A 26,657-nucleotide genomic window follows, 5' to 3' on the forward strand; every position below is an offset into this window, starting at 1 on the left:
CAAAAGAGCCAAAAACAGAACTCCTCTCCTTCTTTTGTGAAAGTTGTGAAATATTAAATGATAAGGAACTGATTATTATTATTTATTTATTTTGTATTGCTGCAAGATGGGTAACAGAACTGGAAAATCTGAAGTATCTTTCATTTGAAGCCTGGTATAAAAGAATTTGGGAAATATACGCTCCTTTTAAACAAGCAGATCTTTTAAAGTGTCTAAGGGTCGGTACAGATGAGAGAAAGGGATGGCCAGAGGCAACTGCACAGCTGCGGAAACAATCCGGCCCAAAAATGGAGCTCATTTTTGCGCCATCATAAGGGTTGTGATGCAGCCCTATGACAGCTCTTCCACCTAGAGCCATTTGGGCGCTCGGGTGCCCTTACGTCACAAGACTGCACCCCCGTGTGGACGGGGCCACAGCCTTATGACGTAACGACGCTGATACTAGGGCTCAGCAAATGTGGACGCTGAGCCACACTGAGCCCTGATATTGACGGCGGCTCGCCACTTTTGGGCTGTCTGTCTCGGCTCTAACTTAGTTTGGGAACAGCAGTAGGAAAGAGACTCAGGGTACTGTCATCCTAGAAGAAATAAAGTAGTTTAAAGAGATGTGTGCATCACATAAAATTTGGTGGCAAAGGTGGGATAATAAGGCCCAGGGTGCTGTCACTGAAAAAACAACACAATTAAGGTGGTTGTTACAGATGGCCCATTGGGACATGTTCCAAACAGCCACACAGGACCTTATCTCATGTAAAAATAAAGCAACTTACCTCTGTCGGGATACAGTCACTTACAGAATGCAGTCGGGAATGACTGCATGAAAAATGCCACCAATGCTATGAGGCAACTGCATCCCAACTGCATCCAGGCTCCCAGCCATGTTCAGCTGGCCGATTTGCAAAGATGGAAAGCTCCTGTTTTGAAAAGCAGCCAGCTGAGCACAGCTAGGAGCCTGGATGCAACTGGGATGCAGTCGCTCAGTCACATTTTTCATGCGATAATTACCAATTGCATCCTGCAAGGTCATTGGTTTCACAGTGGAGGGCTCCAGATCTTCCCAGAAGATCTGAGCAAAAAGTGAGTTCCTTTAAAAAAAATCTCAAGGGGGGTATATGCCTGGTTCAGTGCTGAACTGGCTGGATGTCTTCTGGGTCCTGCTTCATTCAGCATGTTGTGGGAACAGGGGGAGGATGTTTTATTTGGCCCGTGCAGACAGCACCTAGTTATATGCAGGTAGGTTATATGTATATATTACTGTCTGGAGACCATACATGTGTATATGTATTATTTTTAAAAATATCTTTAACCAGTTGCTTGCTTTAGGAAATATTCTTAGGAGCAGCAAGCAAAAATCTAGTGATACTACCTACTTATATTTCATCTTAAATGAAATTCCAGGCATTTGACAGTTGAGAGCATACATTTCACATATAGGATAAATGTGTTTTCAGATTTCGGATTGTAGCATAGCCTTGAAGCAAGCCATTTATAGTATGAAATTTAAAAAGATTTACCATACAGTGCAAGTGTTTTACATATTCCAATCAGAAGGATATATTTCTTGGCTCTGTTAGGAAAAGTCTTCAGAAATAAATTCAGGAAACTACAGTTCTGAAGTTTCTATTAATAACTGAGTAAGATTCAAGGAAAACGTCACTGCTTTCTTTTTTGGTATCACTAACAAAGAACTAGATAGTGATCTTTAAATATTAAAATAAAATCTTTTTCGAAGTTTGAACTCAGTGTCATTTAAATTTGTAATTTTTGTTTTAATGATGGTCCACAAAATTAGAGTACTGTATTTCCTTCTCTGGATATGAACAGAGGACTATTCTAGAAAGTAGAAGCCCTCCTCCTTGGGGCTAAGAAGCAGAAAATTGAAGTTTTCCTTATATGAAAGAGGAAACAGCTGTCTCTTCAGACTTGTCTACTTGACCTTATCATTCTTATTATATTCTCATGTCTGCCTTTAACTTTAATTTTAATTTCCTTCTCCACTCCCCTGCTTTTCCTGGTTAAGGCTAGATGAGTTATCTGCAGGTGCTTTGGAGTGTAACAACACTCCTCCATTGTAACAAAAGCTTGTTGAGCTATCCTGATTTTTTAAACTTTCCTCCCTGGTCATGGCCACCATTTAAAAAAAAACATTGAAAAATTGAAATGCAGATGTTCAGAAACTAGTAAAAAGAAGGAAAAGGGAAAAGATGTTTGGTATAGGAAGGTGATCTGCATTTGTTACATTGACAAATTTCTGTTCCAGGATTATAGTAATCAGAACTTAAATTTTGTTTTGTATCATTCTGGCAAAATGTTATGTATGGTACCCAAATGTTCTGATAAATTTTTTGTCTGAATTGGTAGGGAAAATAGATTTTGCCCTATATATGCCCATCTGAGCACTAAGATCTGCTGGAGATGCCCTCCATTGTGTCCCACAGTGTCCCACAGTGAAGCAATGCATGGGAGAAGGAGAAGTATAATTCCCTCCCTTTGGACCTCCTGCTGCCACAAATGTTGGTTTTCTTCTTGCATCAAGTTAAAGTATGGGGCTATCCAGATCATCCTAAAAGGCCGGCCTGGGGGCAGAGTCAGGGTGCAATGTCTTGATGATGCTTGCCCGACTCTGCCCCTCAGTGCGCCCTGATGCTGTGCACCGCTCTAGACGGTGCGTGGAATCATGACGCACCTCCAGTGCTGTGTCCAAATGATGCAGTGCCGAAAGGAAGCCATACAGCTGTGCCACCACGGCTATGGCGCCCTTTGGACGGTGCAAAAAAGAGCTGCTGAACCCAAAGAGTTGAAAACAATTCAGATCTAGATATATAAAAGACCAACAGGTAGAAGAACAATGAACAATTAAGTCCATAAATATTATTGTAAAAGCCTAAGTGAATAAGCCATTGAATACTACCACATGCTGTGACTGTGGAGCAAGGCTGAAATATCATAGTATAGTAGAAATAAGTTACTAGTATACTATTAAGTTAGCTAGCATAGAAAGGCACATTTCATCTCATATTTGGTACGCTAATGTCATATAGCTGAACAAGTAAGACTGCAAGCTGAAAACCCACTTAGAAAGCTCTTGGGAAATGTCATTACCTACATTTTTTATAAAATAGTCTTCACATGTGTGTTTCAAAACTGTATGCCATTTTAAGAGAAAATGTCTGCTGATTGTTAATTGGTATGAATACTGCTTCAGAAATAATTGTCAAAATGTGTTTCACGTTGCATAAGATATAGAGATGCTGCTTAAACTCATGTCAAAACATGATTAAACAAAAGAAAATGTAAGAAATGGATGCTCTTAAAGTGTTCCACCACTCAGGAAGATGCTTTTTTTGTGGGCCTTGTGCCAGAAGAGCGGTTCAGGGATAAGAATGCTTGCAGGCAGCAATTGCTGCTTTATATATAAATATGATCTTTTTTGTTTGTTTAACTGTAAAGATTTAATGTTGCTATTTCTCAGTCCCAGTAAATGTTAATAAAAGCTTACATGTGTTTACACATAATGTATACAAAATTAAAGTAAAAGTAGGATCTGAACTGGCACTTAGATCATATTAGAAAACAAGCTGAATAGTGTTTTGTGAGAACTCCATGGATACAAATCGTATAATTATAATTCTATAACTGATAGTTGTTGTTTATAAAAGGGAAATCAACTATAATTCTATAAAAATAAGATAATAGTAAATATAAATATAAAGTAATATATTTACTGGAATTATTTGTCTGCATCATTATGTTTGGAATATATAAGAAACATTTATGGAGTTACAGATGCAATTTATCAATCAGATTAATACCATAGATAGGTTGATACAGACTTAGAACTTATCACACTAGATAAATCCTGCTCAGAAACGAGATTTTAGAAGTAGAAAAAACCCACAAATGCGGGAGTTTTTCACATGCTTTTCTTCAAAATAGAAATAATGCAAAAATAAAGTGAATGTAAAGGGGACAAAAATGAAACTTTTTTTACTTTTGGAACTTCCCAAAAATAAAAAGGTGTTGTTTTTGTCCCCTGTACATTTGCTTTATTTTCATGTTATTTCTGTTTTGCAGAGTCATGTGAAAAACCTCCCACATATGCAGTTTTTTTTCTACTTTAGATCTACTTTAAATCCCGTTTCTGAATGAGATTCCTCTACTGTGGTAAGGTCCCTAGTTTGCTAAGTCCATAGTTGTTTATTTGGGTATTTAGAGTATTTATACCCTGCTCTTCAGCTAAAAGGGTTCCAGGTGATGGTTTTCTTCTTCTATCAATCTTTTATAAATTGACTGGCTTTTAATGGTGTGCTGTTTTGTTGATTTTTTAATATTCTGATTTTTATTAATTTTAAATAGTTTTAACTCTGTAGACCAGTGATTCTTAAACTTTTATTTACCCGGGTCCACATTTAAATACAGTAAATTTTGTTGCCATGCATCCCGAAGACTTAACTCAGGGTTTAAAACCCAATACGATGATGATGATGATGATGATGATGATGATGATGATACCTGAACACAGAAATATTAACAATTACACCATCAGTTAAACCTTCCCTCAGAGGCACCAGAAGTGGAGAGAAGACTTTTCTTCTGCTTCTTCCTATCAGTTTGTGGTTGGAGCATACCCAGAATGGCAATGCGCAGCACGGCAGTGCGCAGCCCCAGCCAGCCGGCCCTCATCTTGGCTCCTGTCACATGGCTACTCTTCTTTTGGTGAGAGTGGACCAGGCCTGTGACAGGAGACAAGGCAAAGGCTGGCTGTTCAGGCTGGAGCAGATTGAACTTTGCTCCTGAGAAGTGGGGGATCGGGAAGCACTGTCCAAAAAGGGATTTGTGTACATGGAAGCAAAATTTTTTGCAGGATCACAAAGTAGTCCAAAAATGGACTCTGCACATGGAATCAATATTGCTGCTTCCCTTGCAGCCCTTTCCAGCTCTAAGATTCTGTACATCTATTGTTTTATCATACCTTTCAGAATATTTTGATGGCATCCAAAATGAACTGGGAAGTGGAAAAGAGGGAGAAAGGGGAGGGTTTTATGTCTGCTGGAGGTGGCCTTGGAGAAAGCAGAGGTGTTGTGGTGCCAAGGTGAGAAAGGGAGGTATGATGCTATTGGTGGGAAAAGAAGGGAGAGGAGGTCGCAGGGTGGCCAGGTAATGGCAGAGAGCTGTGTTGTGTATAAATATTATGGTTAACTCTGAATAGGTTAGCTTTAGTTGACATGGTCTTAAGGAAGGGTGTCAAACCCTTTGATTGCTAGTCCTTCTGCTCTTGCCTTGCTTCTTTCCTTCCTTCCTTGTCCAGTCTTGGTCTCCTTCCCTCCTGATGATGAAGGCAAAAGGGGGAGGAGGTTGAAAGATTTCTGGCTGGAAAAGAAGACAGGAAGAGAGAGAAAGAGAATGGCAAAGGCTGACTGACTGGCTTTCTGGTTCTGCTATCGCTCAGCTTCTCAGCCCACCTTCTCGACCATGTGCAGGCAACACATTGGCCCAGTCAGTCAGCTTTTGCCTTTACTCCTGTCATGTGGTCACTCTGCTGTTAGGAAGAGGTGGGCTAAGCAACCTTCAAGGCTTCACAGACTCTTTGTGAGGACAATTCCCCAGACCACAGATTAAGAACCACTGTTGCAAATTTGTTATTTTTAAATAACACACACACTCATAGTTTTTTTGGTGAGTTTTTCGGGCTATGTGGCCATGTTCTGGAAGAGTTTATTCCTGATGTTTTGCCAGCATCTGTGACTGGCATCTTCAGAGAATGCTGGCACGGAAGTGAGTGGGGTATATATACTGTGTGGTTTACATGTTAATCTCTATGTTGGTCTGTTGTTGAATGGCAAGGCCTCAGGGTGTCTATTTAGTTAATGATGGATTGTCTGCTGGGAAAACCAGCAGACAATGCTGGTTTTCATTTGCACTTGCTGGGTCTTGGTTTTGGTGTCTTTCAGGACTTGTAGCCAAACTTCACTTTAAGGGTTTCTTCTTTCCTGTTGTGAAGTTGTCTAGGTGTTTTTGGATTTCAGTGGCTTCCCTGTGCATTTTGACCTGGTAGTTGTTGGCCATGGTACAGAATTTCAGTGTTTTCAAATAGCATTTTATGCTCAGGGTGGTTTATAATGTATTCTGTTACTGCTGGCTGGCCCAGTCTTCATTGTCTCTTGTGTTCCTTGATTCATGTTTGAACACTGCATTTGGTAGTCTCTTCGTAGACTTGTCTGCAGCTGCACAGTATCTGGTAAACTCCTGTGGCTGGGAGAGGGTCTCTCCTGTCCTTCGCTGAGCGCAGCATTTGCTGGATTTTCTTGGTCAGTTTGTAGATCATTTGGAAGTTGTGTTTCCTCACTAGTTTCCCTATTCTGTTTATGACTTTGACTCAAAGGAGTCAAGTTTAAGTACATATTTGTTCTTTTTCAGAACTAAGGCATTTTATGTTCCAAGACAAGGTCTGAAACTCAGTTGAAATGGATATAGATTATCACTTTTATTAAACTTTTTCTTAAGTTGGCTGGCAACCACCTTCTGAAGCATCTTGCCTATTTTAATAATTGAGGTATTTGATTCCTGAATGAACAAAACTTTACTTGGAGATCTTATAATAAGTTCAAGTAACAATTCCAAATCAGATGGCAAAGAGAGTCTTAAAACAAATAAACATATATATAAATTTCAGCTTTGATGAAAGTAGGACATGTAGAGGACCCATTCACTCATGCTATATCTATTAAGCCATTTATTAATTAACTGATCTTGGAAGAGTTTGCTGATGCCAAAAAGTCTCCATTCATTCATTCATTCATTCAAACAATATATGTAATGAAGTTCATAAACTAATATGTATATAACCATTCATTCTCAAACAAACTGTACTTGACATGATTTCTTACTGCTTTGCAAGTCTTGTCACAGCTACAGAAAGGCTCTGGGATTTACAGTAGAACTAAGAAAGCTTTAAAATCTTAACAGCCCATTAACTGCAGGATATGGTTCATGAGATTTAATGGTTAGTTGTTAAAATGAGACAGAACTATTCCAGTGTGTGTGTATGTACACCATAGAAATATTTGCTTTTCCTGTTTTTCCCCCTCACCATTAAAAAAATAATAATCAGTGTTGCCTTGAAAAGTGTAGATTCAAAAAGTGTTGTTATATATAATTTGCTATACACATTAAAGTCTTCATTTCACTTTGTGTATTATCACTTTGCATGAAGACATTTTTACTGGCATTTATATGCATGATATTTATTAAATGTTAACTGTATTGAAACAGCACTTGTTTTGCTCTGTTTTTAAAAATCACATTGAGACTAGTCAGAGCTTTGCCTAAGCTAATTTCTAGGTATAATAAAGCTGCTTGTATGCTGGATGGTTTTGAAAACAAAATAGGAAACAAAAGAGCTTGTGGAGAATATAGCATCTGAGGTTTAAGCTTTTCCTTTTCAAATGAAAAACTTATATGCCATGGTAAAACTACGTGTATGGCTACATCCTTCTCATTTCACTATAGTTTTTAAGTCTAAAATTATTATTTTTTCTTATAAATGTTTCATCTTTTCCTTAAAAAAAATGCTATATAGAATATTCTGAACTGAAAGTACTTGTTGGGCCCTCCTGAAAATTTTATCTCTTACGTATTTATCTGTTCATGTACACTTTATGAGCAGTTTAATAAGTACTGTAATCTTACTTCAGAAGAGGAAATGTGACCACCAGGGACTCCAGTTCAGCCCCCAGCCCTGTCTTTCCCTACTTCCATTCTATCTTTATTTTTTTACTGACCCTCCCTACATGCACATTTGAAGCCCCAGTTAGTTGTGAACAAACCGATGGCCAAGACCCTTGGTACTAGCTAAGAGCTTATTTTTGATCTCTTTAAAGACTGGGTGTCTCCTTGTGTTTGGTTTTTGAATCCTAGTCAGCAGCAACTGAGAAATACTTAGAATTAATTCCTTTATGAGAGTTATCAGAACATTATCATTTTTATGCAGAGCTGAAGTTAATTTGCAGCTAGTAATTAATTTTTTAAAATGGTATTCTGAAAACCAATTTAATAATAATAAATAATAAATAAAAATTTTATTTCTATACCGCCCTTCCGTTGATCAGAGCGGTGTACAACAGATTACAAAGCACATACAATGAGCACAAATGCAATATTAAAATACAATATTAAAAACAAATTAAAAACCTAGTTAGCCAGCCATCTTGACGGAAAAAAGAGGGAGGAAGCCATCAGGGGCTTTATTCGGGGAATGCCGCTCGAAATAAGAAGGTCTTCAAATCCCTTCTAAACTGAGCCAGAGAGGTGGCTGAGCGGAGCTCTGTGGGCAGCGTGTTCCAAAGGGCCGGGGCAGCAATGGAGTACGTCCTCCTCGACGTAGAGGTAAGTCTAGCCCCTGGAACCCTAAGTAATTGCTGCCCAGAAGTTCTGAGGGTGCGGGGCGGAATGTATGGGGAGAGGCGGTCCTTCAGGTATCCTGGGCCCAAGCCATGTAGGGCTTTATAGGTCATCACCAACACCTTGTACTGTGCCCGGAAGCGAATTGGCAGCCAGTGCAAGTTTTTAAGCACAGGTGTAATATGGCTGGCCCTGGAAGTACCAGTGACCAGCCGGGCTGCCATATTCTGGACCAGCTGTAGCTTCCGAGTATGGTATAAGGGTTGCCCCATGTAGAGCGCATTGCAGAAATCCAATCTAGAGGTTACCAGAGCGTGTACCACTGTTTCAAGATCCCTCTGGGCCAGGTATGGGCGCAGCTGGCGGATAAGCCGAAGCTGATGACAGGTGCTCTTGACCGTCGCATTCACCTGAGATGTAAGGTGAAGCGACGAGTCAAGAAGCACCCCCAGACTGCGCACGGAGTCCTTCACAGGAAGCGTGATCCCGTTCAGGACAGGTGGAACCACCGCCATTTCTGGACCAGGGGAACCTATCACAAGTACCTCCGTTTTCTCTGGATTCAGTCTGAGTCGGTTTTCCCTCATCCAGCCCATTACTGACTCCAGACAGGCCACGAGGGGAGAGACGCCATCCTCAGTCACTGCATCAGTCGGAGACATAGAGAAGACTATTTGGGTGTCATCAGCGTACTGATGTCTCCAGATGATCTCTCCCAGCGGTTTCATGTAAATGTTAAATAGCATGGGAGACAGAATGGCTCCTTGAGGGACCCCAGTTGTGAGGGCCCTCCTATCGGAGCACACGTCTCCCAGCTGCACCATCTGGAACCTCCCAGAGAGGTAGGACCGGAACCACTGGAGCGCAGTGCCCCCGATTCCCACTCTGCCAGGCGCTCCAGAAGGATACCATGGTCTATGGTATCGAAAGCCGCTGAGATGTCCAAGAGCACCAACAGGGACACGCTTCCCCTGTCAATGCCCAGACGGAGATCATCGACCAAGGCGACCATGGCCGTCTCAACCCCGTAGCCCGCCCGAAAGCCAGTTTGAAATGGGTCCAGATAATCCGTTTCATCCAAGACCGACTGAAGCTGGATTGCAACCGCCCTCTCGATCACCTTCCCCAAAAATGGCAGCAGCGAGACTGGCCGATAATTATTATGTACCAGGGGGTCGAGGGAGGGCTTTTTTAATAGAGGTTTTACAATGGCCAATTTTAGATCAGATGGAAATTGCCCTTCCCTCAAGGATGTGTTGATAATCCGGCATAACAATAAAGTTACCGCCGGGCCCCCCTGAGCCGCTAGCCATGAGGGACAGGGATCGAGAGAGCAGGTTGTCTTCCGAACACTTCCGAGGATCTTGTTCACATCATCGGTACTTACCAACTCAAACTGATCCAGTTTAATAGAGTCCACGGAGGCTCTGGATGCCTCTAACCTAGGTTCTGCTCTAATGCCGGCGTTAAGACCTTCGCTTATCTGAGAGGTTTTATCCGCGAAGAAGTTGTTAAATTGGTCACAGCAGGCCTTGGAAGGTTCAAGGATCTGGTTCGGGGCGGGAGGGAGCTGAGTTAGCTCCCTGACCACCCTGAACAACTCTGCTGGACGCGACTCCGCGGACGCGACACGAGCACCATAGAACGAGTTCTTAGCTGCTCGTATCGCCTCTCCATAGTCCTTCAAAAGGCGGTCTAGGAGAGTCTTGTCGGATAAGCGCTGGTGTTTCCGCCAGCGGTGCTCTAGCCGTCGCAGAACCCGCTTCCTCGCCCGGAGATCTTCCGTATACCAAGGCTTACGTTTGGAAGCAGGTCTAATCATAGAACCTTTTCAGGAAAAGTGATAAAACATGATCTTGTAGAATTTGTTGTTTCATCATAGCTATCAAAATTATAATGTGGGTTCCATGGGGACAGGTGTGAATTGCTATGTAAAGGACAACCTTTGAAACAGTATCCTCATAATTAACAACCTAACAACTTATATTTAGTAAATGTTTTATAAACATGTGCACTGCCTATGTGGTGTCAATGGTGAACCTGCTTATCTGAGTAGTGGGCTCAATATAAATGTCTCTAGGTCTCAGGCAGAAAAAAAATGTTCAGCTATCAGATGTGAAATCTCGATTATCTTATTTAATGTTGGGTTCAGCTGCATTAAAATGCTATTACAGCCATTTAAATGGAGGGTATCATTATGAGATAATGGGAACATAAGCAAATATAACATTAAGAAGGCATTAATGTTCACTTTGAAAATTGTTAATTATTTCATTAGGAATCTATCATTGGTAGTCTTTAATTTTTGCATACTTTCTATTACTTTCACTGCATTAAAAGGTAATACAAATATAAATACCCACAGACATAAAATCCTCCTCTATTGTAGATAGCTGAGCTACGTTCATCTTTGTACTTTAAAATAGACCAGCTATTGATCATAAACCTCTCTGCATCAGGTTTGAATTAGTATGAACATAGTTCTTGTTTGCTGTATCAGCTGCTTCTTGTGTTTGCTTAAAGCTAAACCATAACAGTGACTAAAGCCTTATGCATCTCGCATATGGCTCCAAGAGTGCAAGCTTCCTTTAATTAATTATTTATGGCCTGAATCTTATTGGTTAGTTCAGAATAAAACACAACCTTTGAATGATGATTCAACACTTAGGTAAATCCCACCAATTCAGTGGGTCTGTTATAGTTGAAAATATCAGTAGGATTCAGGTCTATATCAGCACTGCATTTTGCAGAATATAATGAGTGAGTAGCCATTTTTAAAAAATTAGGATAGATTTTTGTGTGCATATACTTAATAGCTTATCACTCAAAACTGGCAAAGTGGCACAACGTATGTGCTCATGACTGCTATATGGGAGGGTATGCACATGTGTCAAATGAATAGGATCCAGGAAATTTAATAGGTGACTTCAAGAATGGGCTGTGCAGCCATGATCTTGCTACCACATAAAACTTCAACTTTACACAGTTTACAAAACATAAGCACAAACAAGAGGTCGATCAACCAGCCTAGTGTGCTTTATTACCATTACATTCATAATTGGCAAATACGACACTACCACAAAATACTGTAAATTCTCCAGCATTTTCACATGAGCTAGAAATCAGTTTAGTACAGTATAGTATAATGAACATAAAGGTCTAAAGCCAATGTAGGCACTGCAGTACCAGTTCAACAGAACTTTCTTTCTTTTTTCTCCCCCCCCCCCCCCCCCCTGCAGTCTTTGGCACTTCCTGAAAGCTAGCTGTAGCAGATTTAGCAACCCTCTGAAACTGGTTTAGAGACCACACAGGTCGTTGCAATGTGGAAGGGAGATTGTCTTGCTCCTAATTTCACTGATGGTAGCAGTGGAATTAGCATATGTTTCTTGATAGATCTTGGCCAAATTGTATGCTAATAACATCATATCTGAGACACCGTGACTTTTCATATTGAGAAACAGTATAGTATGTTTTGTATCTTTCCTTTCTAAATGACTGTGAGGATTTTCAGACAGGGAACTGTATCCCAAATATGCACACTGACTTTCATTCATCTCAGTTTTCAATACACCATTACAATATACAAAGGGATCTAGTAGCACCTTTGAGACTAACTGAATGAAAGAAACTGGTAGCATGAGTTTTTGTAGACTTGAGCATAATGCATCTGAGGAAGTAGGCTCTAGTCTATGAAAGTTCATGCTACCAACTTTTTTCTTTCAGTTATTTTCAAAGGTGCTACTAGATCTCTTTGCATACTGATTTTCCAGACTAACATCACTGTATCTTTGAACATTATAATATTTTTGCATCTTTGCTCCTTGCTGTTCAAATAGTATGGAGGATGAGCTGAGTGTTTTTATCTTCAAATGCAGAATTATTTCTCAAACATCCAAATCAACTCTCATTCTGATCTTTCAAATCTCAAGAAAATTTTCATACTGCACCATATTCTGGATTTTCTCCTTCCTGCTTCAAAGTTGATACAGGGGGAGTCTAGTTTTCAGCTTTGGAGACAAAATCCTGTTAGGTAAAGTTACACTGTAATGCCTCAGTGATGGCAATGGCTGCATCCTTACTGCAGAAATAAAGCAGTTTGACAGCACTAACAGCCATGGCTCCATCCTATGGAATTGTGGGATTTGTAGTGTGTTGTGTCACCAGAGCTCTCTGACAGAAAAAGCTAAATGTCTTACAAGCTACAAATGCCATAATTCCATAGCATTAAGCCGTGACAGTTAAAGTGATGTCAAACTGCTTTATTTCTGCAGTGCAGATGCAGCCAATAGCAGCACTAGTGTGGGCTAAAGTTTATTTCACCTTCACACAGAGTGGAGCCTTCCAGTCAAAGCACTATAGCTGTTGCCATGATGAAATGACTCTTACAGTGAATAGTTCCACTTTAACCTCAAAACACATTAAGCTAATTTGAGAAAAAAAATTCTAACACCTCACCGGACTCACTCTTTTTAATTTAAATTTATCAGTGATGTTGTGAAATGAAAAGTTTTTCCCCCTACTTGTATAAGTTACAGTAACCCAGCTAATGTAATAAAAGAAACTATTATATAGTCAACAATTTTCTTTGTTTATGGTAGTTTTGAAATAAATGGCAAACTAATACAGGTTGAGTATACATTTTTAAAATAATTTTGTGCATGAAACAAGTTTGAGTACATCAAACCATCTGAAAAGAAAGGTCTTACTGGCACGGAACACATGGGCCAAAAGAAGCAGCTTCCAGCTGCTTTGGGGGCATAGCGTCTAGATGATGCACGCTCTCAAAGTGGCCGGAAGCCGCTCTAACTCCATCGTCTGGTCCAAATGAATGGATTAAAAAGGAGTCAGTTTAAATTGACTCCTGGCTGTGCCAGCTTGGGATCACAGATGGCAGACCACTTTGTGAGCAGGCTATATGGTTGTTGCAGTCCCGGTCCGATTGCAGCCAGAGGGGCTGGAAGCCACTCCTTCCCAAGCCGTCTGCTCTGCACCACTGTCACAGGCCCCCTTGAAAAAAGTTTTGGACATTGAAGCATTTTGGATTTTGGAAAAGGGATATTCAACCTGTAATAGAAAAACTATTCCCATTGAGAAACATGATATGAATATTACATTTTTCCATCTTGGCTTGGAGTAGTCTTTTTCTTCTTGGTTTTCAGACTTTTGAGAATAAAACCGAATGAACTATGTGTTTTATTTTGAGGCATAATGATGTTAACCTTGTACCACATTCTGTAAGATTTCGCAGATATTATGGCACTGGAAGTCAAGGGTTTTATATCTTGTATGAAATACTGCTGTTCCTAATATGTTCGTATTAAATCTTATATTAAGCACTTAAATGATGAATATATAGTAATTAATCCACAAATCACATTTATGTAGAAAACCTGAAATATAGAAGCAATTAATTTATGTTTATACTTTATTTCTTTAATGCTAGAGGTGTTTAGCTTTATACTAAGCTCTGTGAGAAAACTAATACAGATGGATTTCCCATGTAATCAGGCTTTCCAGTTGACTTAAATATTGTGGTAGTATAGATGATTTATGCTGTAATAAATGAGAAAATTAAACTGTGTCTAGAAGTTCCTCATGTGTTTCTCATGTGTCCTTCATATCCAAGATAAGTTTCAGAATGATATACTATCAAAGGCTGGTGCAATAAATTGTATGTAATCTATTGTAGTATCAGGTATAATGGTGAAATTTGATGTCTCAATTTTAAAATAAGTAAAATACTTGAATGATTATTCTGCAGTTACAGTGCTCAATATAATATAATATTAATACATGATAAAAATGCATTTTAAATATTCAAAGCACATCAGCCTTCCCCAACCTGGTATTCTTCAGATATTTTTACTACAATTCCTGTCAGACCAAGTGTAGCCAATAAGGATTACAGAAATTACAGTCTAAGACTTCTGAAGGGTGTCGGGTTCATAGAATCAGAATCTTGAGTTGGAAGGTTGGTAAAGCAGGCAGTAAATTATCTTAATGTTTTAAGGTGGGCCAGTATTCTCATCATTTTACTGAAGATCGAATATTGAGGTGTAGATAATATGAACATAAAATGATGTGCTTAATCGTATCAGTGTACATCATTCTGTTCACATAGCAACCATCTGTTCACATAGCCCTGGTGGCGCAGTGGTTAAATGCCTGTACTGCAGCCATTCACTCAAAACCACAAGGTTGCGAGTTCAAGACCAGCAAAAGGGCCCAAGCTCGACTCAGGCTTGCATCCTTCCGAGGTCGCTAAAATGAGTACCCAGACTGTTGGGGGCAAATTAGCTTACTTGCTAATTAGCTTACTTGCTGTTCACCGCTATGATCTTTGGAATAGCGGTATATAAATAAAACATATAATAATAATAATCCAGTTGACCATGGGAAGCCTAGGAGCAAGTATGGGGTAATCAGGCATAGCCAGTAATGATAGCCATATACACCAGCAATGTATCCAGTAAACTTTTAAAGGGGTCCATCTTGGTAATCATAAGTGCATCTTGTGGCAGTGAATTCCACTATGTACAGTATTATGTGAACAGGTACTTTTGTCTGTCTCGAATCTCCCACCATTCATGATTCTATGATTCAGTTTCAGTGGATTACCCTGGAGTCTAGTATCTTGAACATTTTGTACACCATGTCCTTGCACCAGATGTCACCCACTCACCTTCTGGGGTGGCGCATGCTCCCTGCCCCATACTGCCCCATCTTTTTCCTGATGATAGGATGGCGCAGGGACAGGGAGTGGCACTGGGGAGCACGTGGAGGGACAGTGCGGTGGGGTGTCACCTGCATTGGGTGACACCCCCACTTTTTCTGGGATGTCACCCACCGTGGGCCACCCCCCCCCCCCCAATTGATGCTGCTGCCAACTTCCAGATCTCTTCATCAGGCTAGAGGTCTATTTTTTTTAACAATCAGATCAGATCGTAGCATCCTTCTCCAAGAGGCATATCTCTTATGAAAAAGGATGTTTGCCCACCAAGGGATGGATCCCTCCCTTTCTCAGAGCAATGCCCTCCTTTGCCAAGAGCTGTGTGTGTGTGTGTGTGTGTGTGTGTGTGTGTGTGTGTTTTAATGACTATATAGAACCTGTCATCCTAGGATTGGAATCCCACTATCCCACTCCTGAGAGCATCACCCACCAACCTCCCAGACTTTCTACCCAGAGACAGCTACCTTAACCTCCCCCCCAAAGAGAAGTATTCCTTGCTGTTCTATGTTCCAGTTCTGGGAAAAGAGCAGGATAGAAATAAATATCATCATCATCATCATCATCATCATCATCATCATCATCATCTCCTCACACCAACCACTTCCTTCTAGCAGGCAGTTAGTGATACAAGTGACACTGCAATACACTGGCTAGGCCCCATATTCTTGTTATCTTTCTACTTTCATAGGTGGTTTTTTTTAAATTATTGCTTAGTTTATTAACCTGGAAAGTGCACTTAATTCTAAGTTAAAGTTGGGGAAACATGAAGGGCTCCACCATCCTTGGCCTGTAGCTAAAACTACACAAAACTACACATCATGCCTTTGCTTTTACCAGAGAGAGGTTTAAGGTCTTTTGTCACAGTAGTCCTCCTTGTGATTGGGAGCTGGTTTCTCTCCAAACTAGAAAGAGCAAGAGTCCCCAGTGCCATTCCTTTTTACATGTATATGGGACACTTGGTTCCTAATCACAAACAGAGCAAAATATTGGATTTGTCCCTTTATTTGCAGCATACAAATTAACATTTTGGTTCGTTCAGGATATTAACCAGCAAGAATGTCTTAAAGTGTACAAAGTATATAATTACAATTCCCATTTTATATTTATGTGACTATTTTTTGTTTAATCAAGGGGGAAGTCAAGAATGGCTCCAAAGGGCCCGTGCTGATCTTCTTTTGCCTTGAACCAGTGTTGTTTCTTCTTATGTCTTCTATGTACCACCTAATATTACAGTGTACAGTTGTTTAATTAATTTGGGTTTCAGGAAATACTTTGGTCAAGCAAGGATGCAATAGATTGCTAGCATCTAAACATTCTTGTTCAGTATCACATGTGGTGTCTTTAAAGGGGGGAAGATTTCAACAGATTTGGAACAATAATTTGCTCCTTTTCTTGTTGAAATAGTAACACTATGCAGACATACTGCTACAGCTTCATGAGAGTGGCAGACTGTTTTATAAGGCCAGAGATTACAAAGGTCCACTTTAACCTTTTTTTCCTTCCTGGCAGGTGTCCCACTGGCCTGAGGCCAGAGGTTGTGAGTATACTGCAGCCTGTGGTTTACACCAGAATGCAGACTTGAAACTCCAGCTGGCTGCACATGATTTCTGTGACTGCAGCCTGACAACTGGAGTTACACTACAGAAATTTGAGAAATATAAAAATGTATTACTGGGATGAATCTCTTATAAATTATCTACTTTCCCCTTTTTACAGATATGATATCTGCACCTATAAAAACAAGCCTTGTGGAACACTGGGTAAGGTTGCAAAATGTAACCTAGATTATTATTATTTTCTTGAATCTGTTTGTAGATTATGTTTCTTGAGATGGTTTCCTCACATTCATATGTTTATGCAGAAAGGGACCTTACAATTTTGCTTGCAAGAAACCATGTTTAAAATATATGAATAGTTTTTGTTAAACAGCTGCAGTAACTTAAAAATCTATGGGGTGATCAAAGCAACAATTAGGAGGGTTGTGGGAGGGAAGCGATCGCTGGTTGCTTCTTTACAAAAATTGCTCTGATAGATTTCACATATGCAAAGGGAACTCCCAGAAAAGAACACAAGTAATCAGAAATGTTAATTGTAAAAATGTGGTGCTTGCAAAAACACGCATAGCTCATTACTCCTGGTACTGTAAAGATTTCCCCTAAATTCATTACCATATGTTAATGTACATTTTATGGGGTTTTGTTTGTGCTTTTAAACAAATTTGCCATTAATGTCAATGAAGAACACTGAAACTACAATAATTTCCCAAACCTTGGGCTGTTGTTTTATACTTTTTATCAGCATTAATTTTCAATGTTAGAATTATTAATACAACACTATTTTCTATATTAATTAGTCTATATTTTGTAAACCTTCCTCTGCTAAATGTTTGGTGTTCTTTTTTCATTAATTAAATTAGTCTATACAATGCCTATATAACATCAGATCAATAAACCATCTGTAACACAAGATTTACGATAAAAATGGTTCCACAGCTAATATTAATTATTCCTCTATAGTACTAATATTTTAATTGCTTCTGTAGTATTGAGAGACTGTGTTTGTCCTTGAAATTGCATTCATGTTCATCAGGCATTCGTGTTTCACTATTAAACTGTCAAGTATCTTGAGAGAGATAAGAGAATTTGTTACTGGAGAGATTTCCCCCCCATTCTCATTTTCTTGCATGGGGTACCATGTAAGGAGCTGTGTTCATTAAGCTGCCTGCATGGAGTGCCTCTACAGTTGTTTGGTAGCTTCAGGGAGTCATTTTTCTTATATTGCACATCTGTCTAGCACCTGGGTGCAGATACTTAGACCAGGTGCTGCGCTCTGTTTTTGAACTCTCTTGTATTTTCAAACCTGAAAACGTTGTCCAGAATTGCAAATTATAGCTTGATCCTACAGCCTGTCGTAAGATGCCCTTAAGTATATCTTAAGAATAAATTTATGCTGATGCATAGACAGAGGTCCATATAATGAGTCCCCTCAGGGTCTACCTATATGCAGTAAGCTAGAAACATTTCCATGCCATTATCTCTTTCTCTCATCAACAGTTGTTGAACATAAAAGCTGTTTTTTCCCACCTGATAATTGCAGAATGATCAATACTGCCCACCACTTTCACTTTCCTTTTCTTTTCAGCCCAAACTAGTTGAAGCATGGGGCAACCATGCTACAAACAATGTGCTCAGTATTGATTTGTGCCGGGAAGGGAAGAGTGATGATAAAGAAGCTATGGCTTATGGTTGTAGGGATACATTAAGCAAGGAGAAGGAGGAAGCTGCATCAGGATACTTCCAAGTTTTGTCCTGTAGCTTGGAAAATCCTGCAAAATGCAGAATGTCACATATCTTCCTTTAATTGTCACATATGCTTGATGCAGGAAAAAAAATTGCCCATTACTTCATGGTCTGTCACAAGCACTTGTCCATGACATCAGACTGAACTGTGGATTCAAGATTCCATAGTGACCATGGCAATTTTTTTGTCTGATTACCAAGACTCAGGCGGGTTACAGACCGCTGAAAAGCGGCGGCCTGTACCCGCCCCTTTCCCCGGTGTATCGGGGCCTCAGTGGTGAGAATGGCAGCCGCTGAGGCCCCGATCCGCCGCTTTCTGGGCCGTGGGGAAGCGGTAAAAGGCCGCTTCCCCGCAGCCTGGAAAGGGGTGTCCTTGGGGCTTCAAGCCGTGGCGGCGGGGAGGAGGAGAAAGGGGCCTTGGCCCCTTTCTCCTTTGCATCGCTGGCACAGCCGTCTGAAGGCTGCGCTCAGCGACGCAAACCAGGAAGGAGCTCCGAAACGGAGCTCCTTCCTGCTCCGCGCAAAGGGCGCATTAAGCGCCCTCGTGTGGAGAGATGGTGTCACGTCCGCGCCACCTCGTTTGGAGGCGGCGCGTTCATGACGCCATCATGGCGGCCCCCATGTAGATGGGGCGCCGCCATCTTGTACGTCCTCAGGACATATTAGGCTTGTGGGCGTCAAGAAGTGACGCCCCTTTTTAAAACTAGGACGTCCTGAGGACGTCCCTTATGGCCGTTTGTAACGCGCCCCAGATTTGTGAACCTTTGAGCATATGTTCAATGACCAAGTTTCAATTCATGAGTACTTCCAGCTAAGGATTTCAGATAAAGGGGACAAGAAAGGGCTATCTTTGATAAACTGGACAGCTGTTAATCTGCCACATTAAACAGTAATAAACTTATTGTATTAGTGGTGTGATTGAGTTAACTTTTAAAAATGTAATGTTATAGCTTTGTGTTTTGTGGAGGAATCTGTATGAGCTCACACACACATTATTCCCCCTTTCTCTTCTGATGCAGAACTTTGAAAATTTTCCCTTCTGCTTTTAAACTCACCAGAATTCCTGTTATGTCCAAAGTTTTGGGGGTAACAGTTAGGTAAACTCTTTGTTTAAACAGTTCAGGTTTGAACTGTAGTTTCTGGACTTATTGTTTGAACTAACAGGGAACATTCTTTCATTTAAAACCAGAAGACATTTCTGATTTCTTTGTACCTGTAAAAGTAGAGTGGGGAGTACATAAGCTCAGTGCTTGTGAGCTTTAGCATTACAACTAAACCAGACCAATATAAGGCAGATCCACATGTTCCTAATAACTTTGTATTCTGTATATCAAAACAGATACAGTAGAGACTCGATTATCCAACCTTTGGTAATCCGACATTCCGGATTATCCGATGTCACAGCTGCTTGGGATGTGGCTGTAGGCAATAAAATATTGTTACTGTAACGTTACTGCAACGTTACTTTTACTGTTACTGCAATTAAACTTCAACACGTTTGCAATTCACAGTGATTTCAAGGCTTTTCTTTGACCCTCCGGATTATCCAACATTTTCAGCTACCCAAGTATCAGCCCACCCGTTTATGTTGGATAATTGAGACTCTACTGCATTAGGATAGATACTAGGCTTTCCCTGCCAATATTTATCAACCAGATGTTTCAGTAAGCTCACAAATAGTATGCAAAATCCCTCCTTTGTAACTATTCAGTTGCATACTGCTTTGGTATATCGAGGGGTTCTATTTCACATACTTAATAATAATTGTTGTTAGACTTAGGCTGCATCTACACTGCATAAATAATGCTGTTTGACACTGCTTTTAATTGCCATGGCTCAGTGCTATCAAATCCTGGGATCTGTAGTTTATTATAGCATCAAAACTCTCTGACAGAGAAGGCTAAATATCTCAGAATTCCATAGGATGGAGCCATGGTAGTTAAAGCCACGTCAAATTGTTTTATTTCTGCAGTACAGATGCAGCCTTAGACGCCATTAATTTTTTTCAATCTTTTTTAAAAAATATGATGCAGTGCAATCCTCAGCATGTTGATGGAGAAGTAAAATCTTTTGTTTATAGTTGAGGATTGTAGTGTATTCTTTGCCAGTTGTTGTGGCAATAACCTTAATTATTGTGTGAAGAATTCAAAGATATAGCTGTGTTAGTCTGCAGAATCAATAGGTAGAGAGGTCTTGTAGCACCTTTGAGACTAACTGAAATAAAGAAGTTGGCAGGATGAGCTTTTGTAGACTTCAGTCTACTTCCTCAGATGCATATAGTGGAGTGGAAACCAGGGACAGACATATGTGGTATGTGATTTTCTCATATACCAATGGCATATATATGTCTGTCCCTGGTTTCCACTCCACTATATGCATCTGAGGAAGTAGACTGAAGTCTAGGAAACTAATGCTGCCAACTTATTTTTTCAGTTAGTCTCAAAGGTGCTACAAGATCTCTCTACATAATTTGTGAAGAAATACTTTCTTCTGTCAGTGCTGAATGTACTACTAATCTAGTTCTGTATAATGAGAGAGAAAGAGAAATTTCTCTCTCCACATTTCTGTATTATTTTGTGATCTTGTAACTTATTCTGTCCTAATAATATTCAGAAAGAAAGTAAAACATCCTAAGCACATTAGTCTATCCTGTTTGAATACAGGGCGCCCTTCTCTTATGTGTTCTGCCCCCCCCCCCCCCCCCCCGCATAAGGGAAAATCTGTGGATGCTCAAGCACCATTTAAAACAATGGGGCGCACATCATTGCCTTTTATGGTGAGCAGCTTTCAGCGTACTTAGAGATACTTGAATACCCTTGATCATTTTGTGTTTTGTTTTTTGGGAGGTGTGTGTGTGTGCGCGCGTGCACCATTTCCAGTTCTCTGTTCCTGTTTTTACTGTATATTTTTGTCATTTTACCTTATACATAAATCTTATTTTACCACTTTTCAAAATAACAAGTAATAGGATATATATTTGGCCACTGTTCTCAACTATGAATGAGGAAGTGAGTCCTTGAAGAAAGGTGATTCTAGACTGAATATTCAAGAACTTGTATTATTGCAGTTGGGGTAGGGGTAGGGCAGAAGTATTCCTATGACACTGTGAAAGGCATTATAAAAGTGAGATGAGAATGTCATGAGAAAAGAGAGAAAAGAAGAAATTAGATTTATGAAATATTAAAAATGAGGGGGAAATTGGACATAAAACAGCAGAACTGCTACACTGAAAGAAGAAAGACAGATGCCACGTAAGCAGCAGTGGTTTGTGGATAGGTCCTTTCTACATTTTGTTTGCATATTGGGGGGGAAATTGGCTATGTAAACTCTTTCAAATCTATAAGATATAGAGATACTACCATATTTCCCCCAAAATAAGACATATCCATAAAATAAGCCGTAGCAGGATTTCTAAGCATTTTAGCAATATAAGCATATACTGAAAATAAGACATATTGATAGGCATAGCTATGCAGCATACCGGCGTGGAGTGGTAAAGAGGACTGCTACTGTATTTCTCCAAAAATAAGACATCCCCTGAAATAAGCCATAGTGTGTCTTCTTGAGGAAAAATTGTTAGAAAAACTCTTTGTTATGGGTGATGTCTCTTGCCCGGTGGTTCTGAACTGGTACCAACTGGAACAGATGCAGTCTTCTCTGGAATTCAGGAACAAAGTAACTTCAACACAGATTTTCACTCAAATGAGGGTTTATTGACTTTAGTTGCTATTTACACATCCACAGCAGGCTACTATACATCTTTCTTTTCCAGTGTCCATGCTAGAAGAAAAAAAACAACCTGAACATGACATCAGTCTTTGTTCTTTCAAAAGATCAACTTTCCCACCAAATGGACACACCTTTTTCCCATGAAGTCACCATGCAACACAAGAGTATAACAACAACATATTATGCTTATATTTTGTCTCAGCCATTCGTCCTTGAACACTTGTTCTTCCAGGCCTAGACTTCCTGGCCTTCAACAGAAACCATTTTAAACTTTAGTTAACCATTGACACATCTGAACATTTTCAATACAAATAGAAATATATTTTAACAAAAATAAATATACGACAGTGTCTTATTTTCAAGGAAACACGGTATTAATGTTCATTAGGAGTTACTTCCAATCCTTATCCATGGATAAGAACTGTGTGCATTACATATGACAACTACTCTAAAGCAAAATGTAAAAAAAAAAAAATCATTTATTGTGGGTAACAGTGAGTTTAGACAACCTGAGCAGGAATCTACTGGATTGCTCCCTCCTTCAGCTGTTTGTACATCCTAGAAATGTGTTGGAAACCTTCTGAAGCAAGTTTTTGGGCTATGGAGGACTGCATTGGAAGAAAGTCCCAATCCCTCTGTCATTAGATACAGAAGTACATTGTTGGACACTGGGCATTGTTTTTATATGGTCTGGGAGTAAAAACATGATTGTAACTTCACCTATATGGAATTATAGTTGGTCAAGTATTGTCCCCCCACGTTACCATTTTGTCCAGTTTATTGTATCTGATTAGGGCAAGTGACAGTTATATAAATTAAAAAGGGCTTCCTTATCCAAATCCACTTGACTGTCACTACAGAACGATAATTCAAATAATTTGTACACACAGTATTCCTAAAATGCTCAGAGTCCAAGACTTGAGGAGTCTGAAAAGGTCCCTTTTTTGAAAAATGCTTTTTGTTGGACATAAAGAAAATAAAAATAATGACCATGGAGTCTCTACATAAATTCAACCTAGATGTTAAGGAAATCGAAACTGTCAAATACAGTACCTTGGATTAAATATTGATCAGAACGGAGGCTGCAGACAAGAAATCAGAAGACGACTAGGAATGGGAAGGGCAGCTATGAAAGAACTAGACAAGATCCGAAAGAGTACAGATATGCAAATGATCACTAAAGTTAGGATTATCCAAGCTGTTGTATTTCCCATCACCATGTACAGATGTAAGAGCTGGACAGTGAAGAAACCAAACTGGAAGAAAATCAACTCATTTGAGATGTGGAGCTGGAAGAGAGTGCTGAGGATACTGTAGACAGCCAAAAAGACAAATGGGTCCTAGAACAGATCAAGCCAGAACTTTCACCTGGAAGCCAAGATGATGGAAATGAGGCTGTTGTACTTCAGCAACATCATGAGAAGGCATGACTAATTAGATAAGACAATAGCGCTAGGAAAGGTTGAAGGTAGTAGAAAGAAAAGCAGACCATACACCAGATGGATGGACTCGATCAAGGAGGTCACAGGTCTGAATCTGCAGGACCTAAACAGAGCAGTACAGAATAGGGGTTTTTGGAGATGTCTCATCCATAGAGTTGTCATGAGTTGAGGTCAACTTGAGGGCAGTTAACAAAAAAATGAGGCCCAAAGTCCTTGATGAACAACCAGGTTTAAGTCAGCAGCTAAATGAAATGAGTCTTAAGTACCAGTTGGGCTCCATGATGCCACAGCTGAGAAAGCCTTCTCCCATGTATTGACCTCACTGGTGGAGCACGGCAGAGGCACCCTCAGCAGACCTTAATCCTCGGGCAGGCACATATGAGGAAAGGCTCTACCTCAAGTATCGAAGTTCAAATTAACATGCCATTTTAACCACCTTGAATTTAAACTGGAAACATATTGACAGCCAGGACAATTCTTTTAAGACTGACATAACACAGTGTCTGGTGTTCTACTCAGCAGTCAACAGCATGGGGGAAAAGACAGACCCCTGTGACACCCAGCAGCTTAATAGCCATGGGGGTTAATCTCCCTCTGGAATTGGCCTCCCAGCTGAACCGCTGTACAATAGTGCCTCTCCCATCCCACAGATCTGGTCCAGTAAGATACCATGAATAATGGTATCATAAGCCACTGAAGGATCTAGGAAGATTGACAGGGTAGCACTCCCCCTGAAGTAGGTTGTCAGTCAGAGCAACCGAGGCTGTTTCAGTGCTATACTCTGGCTTGAACTAGACTGAAACTGGGCCAGATAATCTCGTTCTACCAAATGGCAATGTATGTTTATGGGAGAGGTGTCTTATTCATAGCCGCTGTTGCCAGTAAAAAGCATGCATGTCACAGAAAGCAAACTACAGAGTCCAAAAGAAACAATTTGTTCATGAACTTAAGTACAAGACAGAGGTAGGGTATGATCTCCAAAACACAAAAACACTCTTTTTGAACTCACAGTTTTCTACCTCATCTATTCCAGTGAACACAAACACATTAGGCTTAGAAACAAGTATTGTAGACAAGAAAATTGATTACAGTACAAGCCAGAGGCAAGGTTGATCCCCTAATTCTAAATTGCACAGTTGCCCCTACAAAGCACCAAGATCCAGCATAGTATAGTGGCTTGAGTATTGGACTAAGACTTGGGTTTGAATGTTACTTGACCATGGAAATCCAGTGGGATGACCTTGGGCAAGCCACATTCTCTCAGCCTCAGAGGAACAAATCTTGCCCTCTAAAAAAGTCTTGCCAAGAAAGCTTTGTTCACCTTAGGGTCACCAGTGTGATGTAGTTGTTTGAATCTATGACTCTGGAGACCAGGATTTGATTCTCAGCTCGCCCATGAAATCCACTGGGTGACCTTGGGCAAGTCACACGCTCTCAACCGCAGGAGACAGCAATGGCAAACCTCCTCTGACCAAATCTTGCCAAGAAAACCCCGTGATAGGTTCACCTTAAGGTTGTCATGCATTGGAAATGACTTGAAGGCACATAACAACAGCAGCAAGGGTCAACATAAATCAAAAATTACTTGAAAGCACACAACCACAACAACCCATCAGATACAAACAAAACAACAGTTTTACAGAGTGTAAAGTAGTGATGCTGAGAAATACACAGACAAATAAAAACCAGGTGGAATGTACACAGAGCATAGGCAGAACACCCCGCAGATCCTGTGATCTCTTGTAATTCCCGAGTAATTTATCCAACAGATGCATTGGATAAGCTCAGTCAAGGAAGCCACAGTCCTGAGTGTGCAAGACCTGAGCAGGGCTGTTGATGGTAGAAAGGCCTGGAAGTCTCTCATTCACAGGGTTGCTATAAATTGAAGTTGACTTGATGGCAATAACAACAGCAGCAGAAAAAACATTTTTCCAATTCTGTTTCTCCACCTTAGCCCCACCTGCTGAGTATCCTTCAAAATGAAATGGTGGCCTGAAGCTCATTGACATTTTTATTTTCCTATGAATATCATAGAGGTGGGGTCCAGAGCCATTCTTGGACATAGAGATGGCACTGCATGCAAGTGAGTTGCTTTGCAGCATACCAGTGTCCCAATTTAAAACATAAAAGCAGCATGCGTGAGAGGTAGCCAGACAGGCAAGGATCAAGGGAAGAGTCAGTAAGTACAGTGGACCCTACAGGCGTTATTAGGGGGCACGTTAAGGGGTCTACAAAAGCAAATAAGAAGGTACAGTATATGTAGTGTTAGAATCTTTTTGGTTCTTTATGGACCAAAACAGTTTCCCTCTCCCCCCCTCCCCCTTAGGCCCCTCTAGATGTTTTGAACCATAGCTTTCAGCATCCTTGACATGCTGTCCGAGATTTGATGGGAATTATAAACCAAAAAATCTGGAGGGATCCGAGATGGACAACAGTTAGATTGAATTGAGCGGTAAAAGGTGCAATGCTAGTACAAACCCTGAAGAAGTGGTGTGACATGGTTCCTTATGACCTATTCCTACAAAGAAGTAATTTGGCATAATGTGAATTTCCTTTTCTGATAAAGAATGGACTATCTTCAGTTCTTGTTTTGTTGTATTTTAGCACATAATTCCCTGGGTGAGTATATTAATACTTTTTGCAGGTAAGAGTTCTTAGCAAGGAATACCTTCAAGGCTGCAGCAGGTCATTAATTCATCAATAGTTGTAAATTAATACTACACTAGCATACATCCTATGTAGTACTGAAAGACTGCATAACACAATGGACCCTTGTTATCCACTGAGGTTTGGTTCCAGGTCCCCCCATGGATAACAAAATCTGTGGATACTCAAGTCCCATTAAATACAATGGCATAGCAAAATGGTGTCCCTTATATAAAATGGCAAAATCAAGGTTTGCTATTTGGAATTTATACTCTTTTTAAATATTTTCAAGCTGTGGATGCTTGAATCCATGGATAAAAAAAACTAGTTAAAGAAGGTCAACTGTATTTGGAAATATCTGAAGCTTTTCTTCCATTCAAGGAAATTTAAATACTTGTAGATAATGAATTT

The 26,657-nt window shown here is 40.1% G+C and overlaps 1 protein-coding gene across 1 annotated transcript in view; it reads left to right on the forward strand.

The window, feature by feature from the left end:
- Nucleotides 1-26,657, forward strand: part of ADAMTS6 (ADAM metallopeptidase with thrombospondin type 1 motif 6) — a 174,954-nt gene that overhangs the window by 48,635 nt on the left and 99,662 nt on the right. The window contains exon 8 of the mRNA XM_089495161.1: nt 16,847-16,890. Within this exon, the coding sequence (XP_089351287.1) occupies nt 16,847-16,890 (44 nt within the window). The remainder of the gene's footprint in view (nt 1-16,846; nt 16,891-26,657) is intronic.

This window comes from Sceloporus occidentalis, unplaced genomic scaffold (assembly GCF_023333645.1).
Source record: "Sceloporus occidentalis isolate IW3139 unplaced genomic scaffold, rSceOcc1.0.p SCAF_1, whole genome shotgun sequence".
NCBI lineage: Eukaryota > Metazoa > Chordata > Lepidosauria > Squamata > Phrynosomatidae > Sceloporus > Sceloporus occidentalis.